Source organism: Leucopleurus acutus (assembly GCF_964270905.1).
Source record: "Leucopleurus acutus genome assembly, chromosome: 4".
Classification (NCBI taxonomy): domain Eukaryota; kingdom Metazoa; phylum Chordata; class Mammalia; order Artiodactyla; family Delphinidae; genus Leucopleurus; species Leucopleurus acutus.
In genome coordinates, this window is record NC_139146.1 from 121,512,058 (window position 1) to 121,527,544 (window position 15,487).

The 15,487-nt window shown below is 41.8% G+C and overlaps 1 protein-coding gene across 2 annotated transcripts in view; it reads left to right on the forward strand.

Annotated features, from left to right (window-relative positions):
- Positions 1 to 2,337: 2,337 nt before the first annotated feature.
- AFF1 (ALF transcription elongation factor 1) overlaps positions 2,338 to 15,487 on the forward strand; it is a 207,537-nt gene continuing 194,387 nt past the window's right edge. For both annotated transcript variants that reach the window (XM_082838935.1, XM_082838936.1), the window contains exons 1-2: positions 2,338 to 2,474; positions 14,966 to 15,039. In XM_082838935.1, coding sequence (XP_082695061.1) covers positions 15,002 to 15,039 — 38 coding nt within the window. In that variant the 5' untranslated portion in view covers positions 2,338 to 2,474; positions 14,966 to 15,001. The remainder of the gene's footprint in view (positions 2,475 to 14,965; positions 15,040 to 15,487) is intronic.

Here is a 15,487-nt window from a genome sequence, read left to right on the forward strand (position 1 = left end):
CCTTACATGAAGAGGTAGCTGATAAAGTACCATAATTGTATTAAAAAGGGAAAAAAAAATTTTCAGTTCTGTTGTAAAAAAGATCACTGATGTCAGAGAAATGCTTCACCTTAGCAGAAACATAATCAGAAATAAAAGTGACTAGGTTGTCAAGATGAAGAAAGTGCTAGAATTTCATTCAGTGAGCTAAAAAATGTAACTAAAGAATTACTATAATGAAGAAGATAAAGGAAAGTGTAGCTAATAAAGTGAAGTATCTGCATCTCTCTTGCATAATTACTTTCTTTTATGTCATAAATTTTTTAAAAATTTGGATATGGTATAATCACTATTTAAAATAGCCTGCTTATTAACTGGTTATACAATGTGACCCGGAGAAAAGGCAGAAAAGCAACTTTAAAAAAAAACTCACTAGAATGACTAACCGCTTTTTCTTTATTTATTATGAGAAAATTAGTTTTTATTTAAGTGTTTTAAAATAACCTATTTCCATTTCCAGAAATTAATCAATAGAAGCATGCATTGGAATTGTTTATTTACTTGCTTGTATCTGCAAGGCACTGGAATCTCATGAAAACAGGTGCACTGTCTTTGTCACTGATATGGCCCATCACCTAGCACATTGCCTTAAAAACATTCCTATAAATGAAATGAACTATTCCCTGAACCAAAACTACATCATCTTCAACAAAAAATTTTTGCAAAATTACATCCCTCAGCTCCAAAAGCAGTAAAATAATATTATCAAACTTGCACTGTCAACATCATTTACTAAATTGACTACAGTTTGAAGGTATTAGGAGGTGTTATGGGATTAGGAACGCAGCAAAGGAAAAAGTTTTAGATTGGTAAAAACCTTCAGATTATAAATTATGACCAGGCTTATATATATTTTACAATGAAATATATTAATTCCATAACAAAAAGGTTAAAATATTTGTTATGATTAAAATAGATATCAATCTCTGTTAGAAACATTTAAGAAGTGCACAAACTCGCATCTGTCAGGAGTGACTGCCGTCCCACCCTGCCCAGGGAAGACCTCCAAAGCTTTCATCTAGAGGCACACTAGATCTCATCAGGGGTAACTTAATTATTTTAGCTGTTAAGGTAAATCAAATCAATATCATCATGGGAGCACAGGGAGTAGGGAGAAGAGTTATATTTTGGAAGGCAGTCCATGGGAAATTAAGTCAAGCAGCCCAGAGTCTAATTTGGAAATGCAAGTATCTATCACTTAGGTTTTCAAATACTGTTCATGTTGACAATGAGGGACACGAGGGACAAAGCAACAACAACAACAAAGGAGGGGAGAACAGAGAGGGCACGGAAGGGGGATATTTTCATACATTATATTAATTTACATTTACATTATATTGCATATGAATAAGATGATTTTCTTCATCCAAATAATTTCAGTCATTTAAACCATTAAGATATTGGAAAGAAGCTTGTCTGGGCCATTTGATACAATCTTCCTGCATCTCTTTCAGGGAGGAAGGTGAGATGATGCAAAGAACTCAGCGTGATGCTTTCCTTGGTATGTTCAAAGAAGGGATCGGGTAGCAACTAGACATAAGCTTTTGGATCTATTTGACAAAGCCCCAATACCCAGTAGAATTTCTTGGGGTTGGGCTGCTGAAGGGCAAGAACCGGGAGGCTGGATTCTGGAGACCTGGTTTCTCGTGCCACTTTTGAGCTTGTGACATTGGGCACAATACTTATTTTCAGCTCTTCGGTTTCATTATTTGGGAAACGGCAGCAATAACGTGTCTGTTTTATAAGGCTGTTACGAAGATGAGACGGGCCTGTGTGTGAAAAGCCCTTTATAAACCGTAAAACGCTCTCCAGATGTTAGTTATTATCTCCTTTAAAGGATACAGAATGTTTCAATTGTGTAAGAGACTGCAAAAAGACTCCTTGACACTTTAGTCAGAACTTGACCCTAAGCTTAATCCCGCTGTAAAGCGAAAGGGTACTTGTGTCCCACACCAGCCGGGGGGAGGGTCACCCATGCTGCCGGTGCGGTCACTGCAGTATTCCATTCTGAGAGGCTGCTCGCCCTAGATCCTCCCACTGGTCCCGAGGGGAGGGCCGAACAGTTCCTCTCCATCTGGGTGGCGCCAGCTAGAGGGCGTGGGCCGGGCGGGGCCGGGGAGCGCGGGGGGGCGTGACCTCCTGGGGGCGTGGCTTCGCTTCCTGGGCGTTCCTGGGCCGCCGGCGCACAGAGGTTGCCAGCCAGCGAGCGAGCGAGCGGGCGAGCGCGCAGCTTCTGCGCACTCGGCCGCCGCCTGCGCGCGTCGCTGGCACAGCTGCGTTCTCGCCTCCGCGGCTGGAAGCCGGGTCCAGCGCTAGCCGACGCTGAGCGCCCTGTTCTCCCCACACCTGCGCGCCTTCCCGACGGCAACAGGTCAGGGGCGGGCGGAGGCGGCGAGGGCGCACGACCCGAGACTGGAGGACTAAAGGTCTGGAAGGTAAGCGGAACCCTGCGCCCCTCGGGCTGGGGGTCATCCTGGCCAGAGCCCCGCGGTCGCTGACTTCTGGGAAGCCCAGGCTCTGCCGCCTCGCTGCCGGCTTCCCAGCACGCTGGCTCAAGTCGCTGGTGTTCCCGCTTTTCCAGTGGGAACCTTAGGGTAGAACGGGCGAAGGAGACGCAGAGCTCGCACCGTCCTTACAAATCCCGGCAGGTAGCGTCTAGAAAAACTGGGGAGGGGAACACAGGAAGGGACCCATCCTCCTCCCCAAAATCAAACGTTGGCCCGTGAGCCCCGCGTCTTGCCGATAGATGTTCGTATTTTGGAACCTGGTCCCGAGGTTGCGTAATAGAAGAGTCCCAGAAGTTTCTCAGGGGGGGGTAAAAGCGGGGCTTTTCTCTCTTCTATTACGAGTTCCCATCCCTCCCGTCATAGTCACCCCTCCCCCGTACGCCTAGTAGAGACAGATTGGTGGTTCCAATCTCATCAAATTGTGATTGAGGTGGAAGCGTGCGTCGGTGGTCCGCACTCTAGAGAGGGAGGAGAAAAGTTGGAGGCACCTTCTGAGGCTTGCTCCTGGCACACAGGGAGACGGCGTCTGCAGAACATGGAACTGGTTAATTTCCCTTGACGGTAATTTTTTCTTGGTGTTTGATCCTCCGACTGCCGCACGCTAGCCCTCCGACTGTGCGAGCGCCGGGGTCGGCGAATTAGGAAGGAGAGGAATTGGAGGGTTATAGGAATCAGACTTTCCTATAATGTGTTGGGAGTATCGTTAATGAAGCTGCGAGGGACCTTCAAGGGTCTTGATATTTTCCTCGTAGGTTAGTCTTATAGGAGTTTACACACACAGACCCCGTATTGTTGTGCAAATTGTCCCAGGAAGACCCTTGGCTTTGGAGGTGGAGGTGGAGGTGTGTCCGAATCTTTCGGGAGCTCATCTCTGTTGGGAGCTGAAGTGGGGGTGGGGAAGGCCTTACAGACGAAGTTTTGTTTTTTTAAGGGTGGGATGGGGTAATCTTAACCCTCTTGGTGCCTGTTGGAGGCGGGGATGGGGATGGGGGATGAGGGATGACATACCATCAAGAAACCAGACAGATATAAAACTTTAAAGGCGAAACTGTACATTAAGGCGAAGACCCAGTGTTCCCTGAGACGGTTGGAAGGTGAGAAGAGCTCAGTAATTGAGGCACAGAAACCTCAGGCAAGGGACCGGCCTGAGAATTTGGGGGATTTTGCTTGTGCAAGATTATTTCAGAGCAAGGTCATGCAGAGGTGGTAGAAGGAACGGGCGGTGGTGGGACACCCCTCCCGGACCAACGTGTTGTCAGACTCCGCGAGGGCATAGAAGTCACGAAAAAGAAAGACCTTTGGACTCGGGAGTCTAGTTCTGCTTAGAGGCTTAAGAATACCTAGGCATGCCCTGTTTCGATGTTTACTTCCTCTGTCTAATGTATTTCCTTAGCTTGCCTTTCATCTTTAGTGGCGAGGGTTCCTTGAGTGGATATTCTGGAAATAAATTCACAGGAGAGTTGAAAATTCTGGATGGTTTGCCTGCTTTCATTTAAAGGTGGTGTCTCTTGCCAGTGTCTGAAAGTATTTTATTTGAAGATAAATATGTAGAAGAGGAATGGAGAGAACTAAAGGATAACGACCCACGAGAATGAAAGGAAACTAGGAGAGAAAGTAGAATAGATAAAAAACTAATTTGAATTCAGCTAATTTAGGAAAGGGAACCAAGGAAATGATTTGGGACAGATTTGGTCACTTTAAGACAAAGAGGTATTGAAGAGTGGGATACAAGGCTTTGAAAAAAAAATGAATTTAGATATGGGGGACTTCCTCCCCCCACCCCCCCTTCTTTTCTTTTTCTAAATAGAACTGACAGCGATGATGAGGCTAGGGATGTGGAACTTAAAGGTGTGTTACTGTGGACTCTTTGCTTCCCACTTGCAGGAAGAAAATGAACTGTTACATATCAGAGTTAATACGTCTTATTCATCCACTATAGCAACTGAATTTCTGTAGTGTCTTTGGCATTTGCTTAACTCTTCAATTTAATAAAGATACAATTTTGAAGACTCAAAATGTGTTAAGGCTCAAGTGTATTAATTTAGAATACAAAAATCATCAAGAGGCTGAGAATTTATGGCAAGAGTAAAGCCCAGGTGATTTTCAACATTGCTTGCTCCTACAAGATGCAGAATATGCATGCGTTTTTTGCTACCAGAAGTCACTGTTTCATTGTGGGGTTATGAGATGGTAAGTAGGTAAGTAGTTAGACTATGTCAAAACTGGCTTTCTCTTCTGTTTCCTTTTGGTTTCACTGAATTTTGAAAGGACTTGGTGGAGCTAAAAGTAACTTTTTTATTGACTAAGATACTTGCTTAATTTGGTTTTGGATTACATTGGAAGAGTATTGTTCGATTAAGGTATATATATGTAAATATATGAGTTGCATCTTTATTAGGTACCTCTATAAATCACTGTAGCCATGTGATTGTTTAGTTGAAGTTATATTGCCTTGGGAGTTGAAAAGATGGGTAAAAAAAAAGCTTAGGAAAGGCAAACTTGTTTTCCATTTTTTAAAAAATATTTATTTATTTATTTTTGGCTGCATTGGGTCTTCATTGCTGCATGCGGGCTTTCTCTAGTTGTGGCGAACAGGGGCTACTCTTTATTGGGGTGCACGGGCTTCTCATTGCGGTGGCTTCTCTTGTTGCAGAGCACGGTCTCTAGGCGCACAGACTTCAGTAGTCTCAGTAGTTGTGGCTCGTGGGCTCTAGAGTGCAGGCTCAGTAGTAGTGGTGCACGGGCTTGGTTGCTCTGCAGCATGTGGGATCTTCCCGGACCAGGGATTGAACCTTTGTCCCCTGTATTGGCAGGTGGATTCTTAACCACTGCACCACCAGGGAAGCCCCATATTTTTAAAGAAGCAAACGAAAGGAGTTTCACGTTCAACTCTGTAATTTGTGCTCTTTCATCAAACAAATTTGCATAATCCTTTATGAAGTTAGTTGACTGTTAAAATTCCAAATCTTGAGATAGACTGTGCTACTTGTTAAAAGGTAGAACTAATTTATATATAAATATCTGAATTATTATAAGACATACACAGGGGACAATACACTCTGCAGATGTCCCTTAAGGTATAGCAACGTAGCTGGTATATTCTCCTTACTATTGCAGCTCTACACTGAAAGCTGTCCTTCAACTTGAATTCATTTGCTATCTTAGATTTGTCTGTTGAAGCTAAAAGCCCAAAGTTCCCCTATTTTAAGACTAGACCGTTAACTAATTTTTCAGGAGATCGAGAAAGTATGTTGGAGAGAGTACAAATTAAGGAACTGCATTTACCATACATAAAGTTTTGTAAATAAATTATATTTTTTCATTAAATTATAAATTCAACAATGATTTCTGTTCTCAAATGATATTTGACAATGGTTTTGTAGCAGTCTCTTTTTATACACAATAGTAGCTTATTTAATATTTGCTGATTTAATATTAGATTTCATTAAAAGAGATTACATAAACCCTGTAATCTATTTATTAAAATTCTACCACAGTGAAGAAGTAAATGTGGAATATTTAGTTCTTTGTAGGTGCACATCCTTTATTCCTGACTGTTTACAAGAGCACAAGAGATTGTCGTAGATGGGAAACCATGAGGCTCCTAAGGCCGTGAGGGTTGCTAATAGGAGTTTCTGTCTTATGCCTTAGGACAGAACTCCTTCAGTAGTGTTCTCCAGGGGACGAAAATCAGCTGATTTTCTTAAATTATCTGTCCCATTTAAAACATGACTAAGGATTTCTTGTTCAAGTGACTTTTTCCTATTAAAAGACTGAGATTATTGTGACAAGTGGAGCCCAGAGGAATCAATTACATCATTAATATAATACCTCATGTTCATTCCCAATACCTCATAAGTATCGAGCATCTTCTAGTGCCAGACAGTACTCTAAGCTTTGGAGAAACTGATAACACCAGATCAAGACAGAGAAAGAGCCCATGCAGGTGGAGTTTACATCCACGTAGCACAAAAGCTGTTTACCAACGGCTTTCACATGACATATCATTTAGGCCTAATTGCAACTCTGAAGTTGGAGTTCATTCTACATTTTAAAATCAGGAAATTGAGTTGAAGAGTTAAGTGACTTGACTCTGTGACTCAAAGCCTGCTGCCCTTTCTACTGTGGTACACTGTGTTGGCTGTGTTGATATGTGGTTTCCTGTTTTTCAAGAATTACAGCTTGACTCTCAAATATAAATAGTGTTTCTCCTTGGCTAAGTAATTCTTTCTAATCATTATGGGAATAAAAAAGCAGGTATTTTCATTTAGCATTATGGACATATATCTGTGACTCCAAAGGAGAATATGCAGACGTATTAAACAGACATGTGGTATTTATTTGCACCAAATAAAGATCCCTACCTTCCTAAAAATTAAATGCAAGGGCTTAGGAGCCATCTCCTTTAGTGCTTCAAATCTATTATTCAAGTTATGAAAGGTCAGTTCACATCCCTATGTAAATCAGGATATACTCATACCATTTTGTTCTATCTGATAGATACAGTGAATATAGGCATATGGCAGTGTTTTTCAAACTTATAGTAAGCATCAGAATCTCCTGGAAGGCTTTTAAGACACAGATGTGTCTCTTCCTCCCCCACTCCCCAAGTTTCTGATTCAGTAGGTCTGGGGTAATGCCCAAGAATTTACACTTGTAACATGTTTGCAGGTGATATTGATGCTTCTAGTTCTGGAATTACACTTTGAGGACTACTGCAGTATAGCAGAGAATTTAAAAGCATGGTTTCTAAGCCAGACAGCTTGGGCTTGAATCTTGGATATGCCACCTACTAGCTGTCAGACCTTAGGCAAATTACTTAACTTCTTGTCAAGAACTGTTAAGGCTCTGAGATTTTACCCTGCTTTCAAGGTAACAAGCTAACCTGCCACAGTTTCATGGACTCTTGGGAATGGGTTTATTATTCATAATAATAGCTGTGGCCAGAGTATCACCATTTTCTTATACTGGTTCCCTAAGCCCCAGTTTCCAAAGAAGGGAGATGTGGAGAGAGTCAGACGTTACCTGCAAACACAGTGGATTATATTAAGGAGAGAAATCCTGATCTTAGGGAATCCTAATCTTTTATAATGGGCAGTAAGCATGACAGCCCTTTGTTCCAGAGGGAGACATTATCTTGATTATACTGGATAGTAAACCTGCCACCCTTTGCTCTAGAAGGAGACGTTATATTTTTCAAAGCTGTTCTCTATACAAGTATCTTTAAAGATTGTATGGAACAAAAGCAGTTGGTGCCTCTGCTTGTACAATATGCAGAAATGACCCATGGAGAGTTGGCTCCCAATACTTTTCCATTCCCTTATACAATGGAGTTAACAATACTGTAGTATCTCCCTTACTGGGTAGTTGGGTAGATTAAAGGTAATAAGACTTGGCAAGTGCTTGAAGCAGAACATAATAAGTGCTACATAAATATTTCCTATTATTACTCCTGAAGGAAAACCATTTTTTTTAATAGTAAGTATTGCCTTATAAGATGAAATAATTGCTTTACTGAGTATCCCTAACTTTGAGTTCATTCCAAGAAACTTCTTTAATGGGTCTAAGTTCTCAAATGGCGATGACGCATTGTATGATAATCTTACCATTCCATAGGGAATGAGGCTTAAATATTTACTACCAACATTCATGTGCTCTCCCATGTGTCTCCGCCTCCTTAAGTTATACAGAATCATGTGACTAATTCTGTCCAGTGGGCTGTCTCTGGGAGTAACATATATTCCTGGACTGAAGCATTTAAGTGGCTCTTATGAGACCCTCCACCTCTATTTTTTTACTATAGTAAACCCTGCGGCCACATTTTGAGATATTGGAGCTTCCAACTTGGCTTTTTTCCAGCTTAGGTTTCTCAGTGTGGAGAAAACTCCCTGCCTCCTTCTTACACCCCTCCGCTTCCCCCCCCCCCCCGCCGCAATATGCAATGGACATAAAGAATAATCAGGAAATAAGTTTTTGTGCTATCAAGCTACTGAAATTTGGGGGTTAATTTGCCACTATAGCATAACCTAGACTACCCTTACTATATTCCAGTATCTATAATACCTGCCTATTGTAAGAAAGTTGACAGTCAATTATTTTAAAATATAGGCTCTGAGTATATATATGTAAAGCTGGGCATAGAGCTTGCATTCTGTGGAGGAGATGTAAACATTAACATATTTATTTACTTAGCATAAGTTAATTTCAGATAGTGGTAAGTACTATGAAAAGATAAGTGTGGCCAACACTGTTCTTTTCTTCCCCAGTGCTCATTCCCATTTTTTTGTTGCTAAGAGAACCTTGATTGTGTGTGGGATTACATTGTGCCCAGCCTTAGGCAGTAGATTATGTTTGTTCTCAGCCAGTGACAATTTGTATCCTGATTTACCTGCAGCTGGAGGAGGCCATGTGACCTAGTTCTGGTTTTTAGATAGGTTTGGGGAAGGATTCCTCTCCTGACAAAAGGGGAGAGATGTGGCTGACATAGCCACACCTTCCTCCTCTCATCTTCTACCTGCCTCGCATGTTGAAAAGCCGTCTGGTTATGGCAGCAACCTTTTTGTACCATGAAATGACAAACATAAAGACAGCGTGCTAAATATGGCAGAGCCAGAATTCCTGATGGCCTCACTGAACAGCTAAAATTATACCAGTAGCCACCCTCCTCTAGACTTGCTATAGGAGAAGTAGAAACCTCTATTAATTAAGCACTTGTTACTTGCAGCTAGGCACATTCTGAATCCGTATAGAGTATAATGGAATAGAGCATGGGTTGGCAGGAGGGCACAGCAGCGCTACATTAGCTACTGTATTCAGGGGAGACCTCTTTGAGAATTTATCATTTGAGCTGAGACCTGAATGATGGGAGGGAGCTGACAAGGTGTGGGATGTGTACTTGAGTCTGGGGGCAGCACCAGAGCCCCCTAGAACAAGGATTTGAAGTGGAGAAGAGATAGTTGGGGAAATCATGTTCCATTATGAATTTCTAGGCATGTGGGCTTCATGTGGCACTGGAGAGCTAAAGGAATTGTAGGTGCTCAGGTCAGTTTGGGGCCCTGGGAGATTGTGGGGTACTTGGGGTAGAGTTCTGGAGAATTCAGATGAAAACAGTATATGACCCATGACTCACCCGTGACACGTTGCCAATTACCAAGAGACTGTTATTCCTGGAGGGTATGTGTGGAAAAGGGGAAGGAGATCTGACCAGGGACTACTGATCAGTCCAGACATCCTCTGGTCTCTGGACAGTTATTTTCCTAATATTCTCCTTTGGAAACTGGGTCATGGTCATGGGGCTTTGAGACCTGCTTAGCGCTGTTTGTCCAGTTGAAAAGCTTCTCTAATGTATGGATTGTCCCTAGCATGTGCTTTGGTTGGCAGAAAGATAACCAGAACAACTACTACAACCATTTATTGAGTGCTCACCATGAGCTTGGCATTGTGCTAAAAACATTACACCCATTTTATTTAACCCTACAACAACCTCAGGAAGCCCCATATTACTGATGAGAAGGCTGAGACCTTGGGGGAGAACAGTGATTTTCTTGAGGTTATATACCTAGTAGGTTGCAAAGCAGGCCTTTAAACAAGCATGTCACAAAGACTGCTGAGAGTAGGTTCCCCAGAATGTGCTAAGTTTGGGAGCACTTAATGACCTAGAACAGAATATTTGAAAATATCCTGAATAATTTTTCTGTATTCCTCCTCTCTCTTTGTTTCCTTGTAATTATATATGTATATGGCGTAAATGTCTATAAAACTTAAAAAAAAATTTTTTTTTACTTGAAATGTTTTACCTATTTTGGGGAGAAAAGTAGTTTGATGTACATGACATTTTTATTTCTGAATAAATTTGCATTGCAAGAGGCTGGAAGGCCTATGAAGGGTCACTTAAATAGATCTGGCAAGGTACAGTCCTACATGCAGCATAGTCTGTTTCACTTACATAAAAAGTGAGATAGACATTGCTGACTTAAATAAGAACTGCTGTGTACTGAATGCCCATGATGTGTCAGTGTGCTGGGCATTTTAGCTAGATCTATAAAACACTCTTCTCAGTAACTCTGTAAAATAGGCTGTTTTCCATTTTACAGATGGGAGCACTGAGGCTGGTAGGGCTTAATTTGCCCAAAGTGATCACCTGTCTCACTTGAACTTATTCTCTTTTTGCTGTATAGCACTATGTTATGTTATGTTATTTATTTATTTGACTGAGCCGGGTTTTAGTGGCAGCACATGGGATCTTCACTGTGACATGCGGGATCTAGTTCACTGACCAGGGATTGAACCCAGGCCCCCTGCATTGGGAGTGTGGAGTCTTAACCACTGGACCACCAGGGAAGTCCCTACTCTGTTTTTAATGTAGAGCCAAGTTGGAATCTTAACTGCTTTTTTTTAACAGGAGGATTTTAAACTGCCCCCCTCCCCCATTTTTTATTCTGCTTTGTCTTTATAATCTGGTGAGAATAATATAAAAATGTATGAAAACTTCAAGAAGACCTTCTGATTTCAATATTTATGGGCCAGTACATCCCCCCCCAACCCTTATATTTAGGGAAAAAAAAACGTTTACACAGGTAATAAAGGATTCATAGCATATAGAATAAAAGATGAAAGTGCCCCTTTCCAGAGAAGCCACTATTAACAGTTTGGTTCTGTGTGTGTGTTTGTGTGTGTGTGTGTTATGGGTGTGTGTTATGCATAAATATAAAAGGAAAGCATTTTCTTTTCAAACAAATTGGCTCACATTGTACATTTTGTTCAGCATCTTGTTTGGATAAACCTATTCTTTTTGATGTTTCATTGTGTCTCATGTGCCATAATTTATTTACCATTTCTGTGTTTATATGTATTAGGTTGTTACCACTTTTTTTTTTGCTATTATAAACAACATTTTATTGCACAAACCTTCTTGTACAAATGTGACTTTTTAAGAAAGATTTTCAAAGGAGACATTAACTGAAGCATATACTAATTGCCTTTCTTAGCAGTAGTTTAGGGTTATAACTTCCTGACTACAGTAGGCCTCCATTCTAACCTAACTAACCTTATATCTGAGTTGTGTGGTTACTCTGTACAGCTGTGCAAATCATACATACATTAGCATCTAAGTAGACTTCCATAGGCTGAATTTGGTCTTTCCTGTGAGTCGTAAGAGTCAGTAATCTGGTGATATAGCCTCCTTACCCTTGCCTCTGTGGAACGGATTGAGCCACCATACAAGGTTATGAATTTGAATTGTACACACAAGTCCCTGGCTGTGCCCAGGGGCCAGATGCCTCAGAGAATATGTCTCTTGCACTTTGTACTCCACTCACCCACCCAAGAAGCCAGTAGTGAGAGCCAGGGATTCTGCTGACTCCTTCAGTCTTGGACTTGTCAGTTCCTAGGCCCATTTTTAATTTTTTTAAAAAAATTAATTTTTTTTTTTTGTGTGGTACACTGGCCTCTCACTGTTGTGGCCTCTCCTGTTGCGGAGCACAGGCTCCGGACGCGCAGGCACAGCGGCCATGGCTCACGGGCCCAGCCGCTCTGCGGCATGTGAGATCTTCCCGGACCGGGGCACGAACCCGTGTCCCCTGCATCGGCAGGCGGACTCTCAACCACTGCGCCACCAGGGGAGCTCCCCTAGGACCATTTTTTAAAAAACAGGCTGGCTGGCTTGCTTGCTTTATTTATTTATCTATTTATTTATTTATAGCAGTTAAGTTCACAGCAAAATTGAGTGGAAGGTACAGAGATTTCCCGTAGACTTCCCTGTCCCCATCCCCACCCCTAGCTTCCCCCATAATCAACTGTCTCCTACTAGGGTGGTACATTTGTTACAATTGAGGAACATGAGCATTGACACATCATTATCAGCCAGAGTGCTAGACCATCTTTTAACTACAGCTCTGCCTGGTTTGCTCCTCACTTCCTTTAAGCCTTTGCTCAAATGTTTCCTTCTCTGACCACTCTATATAAAATTGTAACACCTTACCTCCTTTCCTCTCTGGCGCGCTACACTGTTCACTTTGTTTTTCTCCTTTTAAAGTCTAACATCTATATATTATGTTTCATCTTTGCTTACCTCCTGTAGTTTGTCAACTCAGCATGGCAAGTGCCTATTTCCTTCACTCTCTTATTCTTACAGTAGATACCCAGGAAATATTTGTTGGCTCAGTGAGTAAATGAACAAACAAGGGAACTCAGGACCACGCTGTCAGGTTGACATCCCTCAACAGCCCCTCTGCCCCCTCCCTTGCTGCCCTCCTTTCTCCACCAATCCGCCCTGGGAGGGGGCTGTTGGGCCGCAAGCAGGTGGACCCTCCTCACTGGGGGGGCTGTGTTGGGGACTGCCATCATGGACTCTTGAGAAGGCTTTACAGTGTTAAGAAGATTAATACCAAAGCAAATGCCTACTATTTTATTGATAATTTGCTGTGGGCCAGCCCTGCATGTTGAGAGATAAAGAGAGAGAGAGGGGAGGTGGGGGAAGGGGGAGGGAAAGGAGGGTAGAGAAAGACAGAGGAAGAAGGAGAAACAGAAGTATGTGTTTGAGGGACTTCCCCGGTGGTCCAGTGGTTAGGACTCTGCACTTTCATTGCTGAGGGTGCAGGTTCAGTCCCTGGTCAGGGAACTAGCATCCTGCAAGCTGTGCAGTGTGCACACCCCCCAACAAAAAAAAAGTGTGTGTTTGATGGGCTTCCCTCATGGCACAGTGGTTAATCTGCCTGCGAATGCAGGGGACACGGGTTTGAGCCCTGGTCTGGGAAGATCCCACATGCCGTGGAGCAACTAGCCTGTGAGCCACAACTACTGAGCCTGCGCTCTAGAGCCTGTGCGCCACAACTGCTGAAGCCCGAGCCCCTAGAGCCCATGCTCCCTGACTAGAGAAGCCACCGCAATGAGAAGCCTGCGGATCATAATGAAGAGCAGCCCCCGCTTGCCACAACTAGAGAAAAGCCCGCCAGCAGCAACAAAGACCCAATGCAGCCAAAAATAAAATAAATTAATAATAATTTAAAAAATCATGTGTTTGAGAGAGGGAAAGTGAGAGAGTAAGGGAGGAGAGTGAGGGAGGTGATTGGGATTTGAGTTGGAGAATTTAGGAAACTTGCCTAGGGCCACTATAGCCAGTTGAAGGAGTGGCCTACTCCAAAGCATGTTTGACCCTGAAAATTTGAGCTCTACTAGTGTGAGTTTAATTAGAATATTTGTAGCATCTGTGTTACATTCTTTTGGGGGAGGAGATAGAGTGACAAGTGGTATCTACTAATATGAAACATTGTAGTCAGCAAGTCAGCAATTTTAATTTCATGGAGGGGGAGATAAAAGACCTTATCAAGAGGCAGAGTAGAGCTGAAGGACTCTATTCAGCGTTTCTTCAGCCTTAGGCAAAAAGCCTCTTAAAGTAGCAGACAAGCTAAAATTGTTACAAATTTAACATCATGTTTCCATTTGTATCAAATAGTTCGTTAAATTGGTACTAAGATAATTTGGTAACATACCCTCTGCCTTAAGGATGTTTGAAAAAATAGAAACTATTTAAAGCAAGTTAGGATAAGAGCAGTAAATTTACAAATACATACAAGAAAGGGAAAAGGAAACAGCTGTTGATAGTGTTAACCATAGAGAGAGAGGTTGTTTCTAGAGATACACAAGATAGTACCAAGGCCATCTGCCCAGGTTGGATAACAACTTTTTAAAACTAGTACTGTTTTGAGAGAATGCTCCAGAATTGCTTTGGGGGTTAAGTACCTTTTATGAGTGGAAGTAAAATCTCAAGATTGGCTCTTAAACTGGGCCCACTTTTTTATTTAGTGTTGAATTCTTATGTGAAGATCAACTATTAATTTTTTCTTGTCCATACTCTTTCACCATTTTCCCTTTTGACTCTAGTGAGGTTGTTGACACAACCTATTACCTTAGGCAACTTACTTAAAACTGAGTTTCAGTTTTCTTATATATAAAATGGGGTATTTGGTATATGGTGTATTAGTATGCAATACTAATTAGTATGCAATACTAATGTTACATTCCATGTAAACATTACAGTACACTTACACCTTGCAAGTGTATTGTAATGTTTACATGAAATGTCATTTTTAGAGGGCTTAACACAATGCTTGGCACAAAGTAGACACTGGGGAAATGTTATTTCCTTTCTTCCTTCTCATGATAAACTTGTACACATTTTTTCCTGGCTGAAATTGCTTTGAGTAGCAGCCTTAAAATTAAAAGTACATTTGGCCAAAAGTGCATTTGGCCTTTGATATATGCTGGCTGGTTTATTCACGCAACTTGAGAGTTGGTGAAGAGCCATTCTCTTATTCGAATGGGAACTTTGAATTCTGTGTCCAATAAGATTTCTTACAGGTCAGGTGTACCTATGAGGTTACTTACGGGCTAATGTTCACAGGCTGCTCTGTCTCTTTCAGATGAATAGACTCGTCGCTTTCCACTGACTGGCAGCAATGGCATTTACCGAAAGAGTCAACAGCAGTGGCAACAGGTAACCATGAAATCCATGATGCAAGGATGTGATATTTAATTTTATAATCTATTGTTCAAAGAATAAGTTTGGTCCTTTTTATTTTTGTGACTTATGACTCTCTGGTGCAGGAAAATGTGTGAAAATTTCTGTTTTCTCTACATAAAGTCAAACCTATTAGACTGGCTACATATTTTCTTTAAATCTAGTACTCTCAACTCATTTCTTTAACATGTGGTTGTGATGTTAGATCAGCATCTTAATTCTCAGTTCAAGGTACTGGTCCAGATTACACTGATCTGGGAAAATGTACACCTATTCAGCTTGTACTGAAACAGATATCATGATGAAATCCGCCTTATGAGAGCCTTGAAAGAGGGAATTCTGTCAGTTACATTTTATGACTTTCACATCTCTCCCTAAAACTCTGTATATATAGTTCTTGCATATAGTACATGTCCAGGGTTGG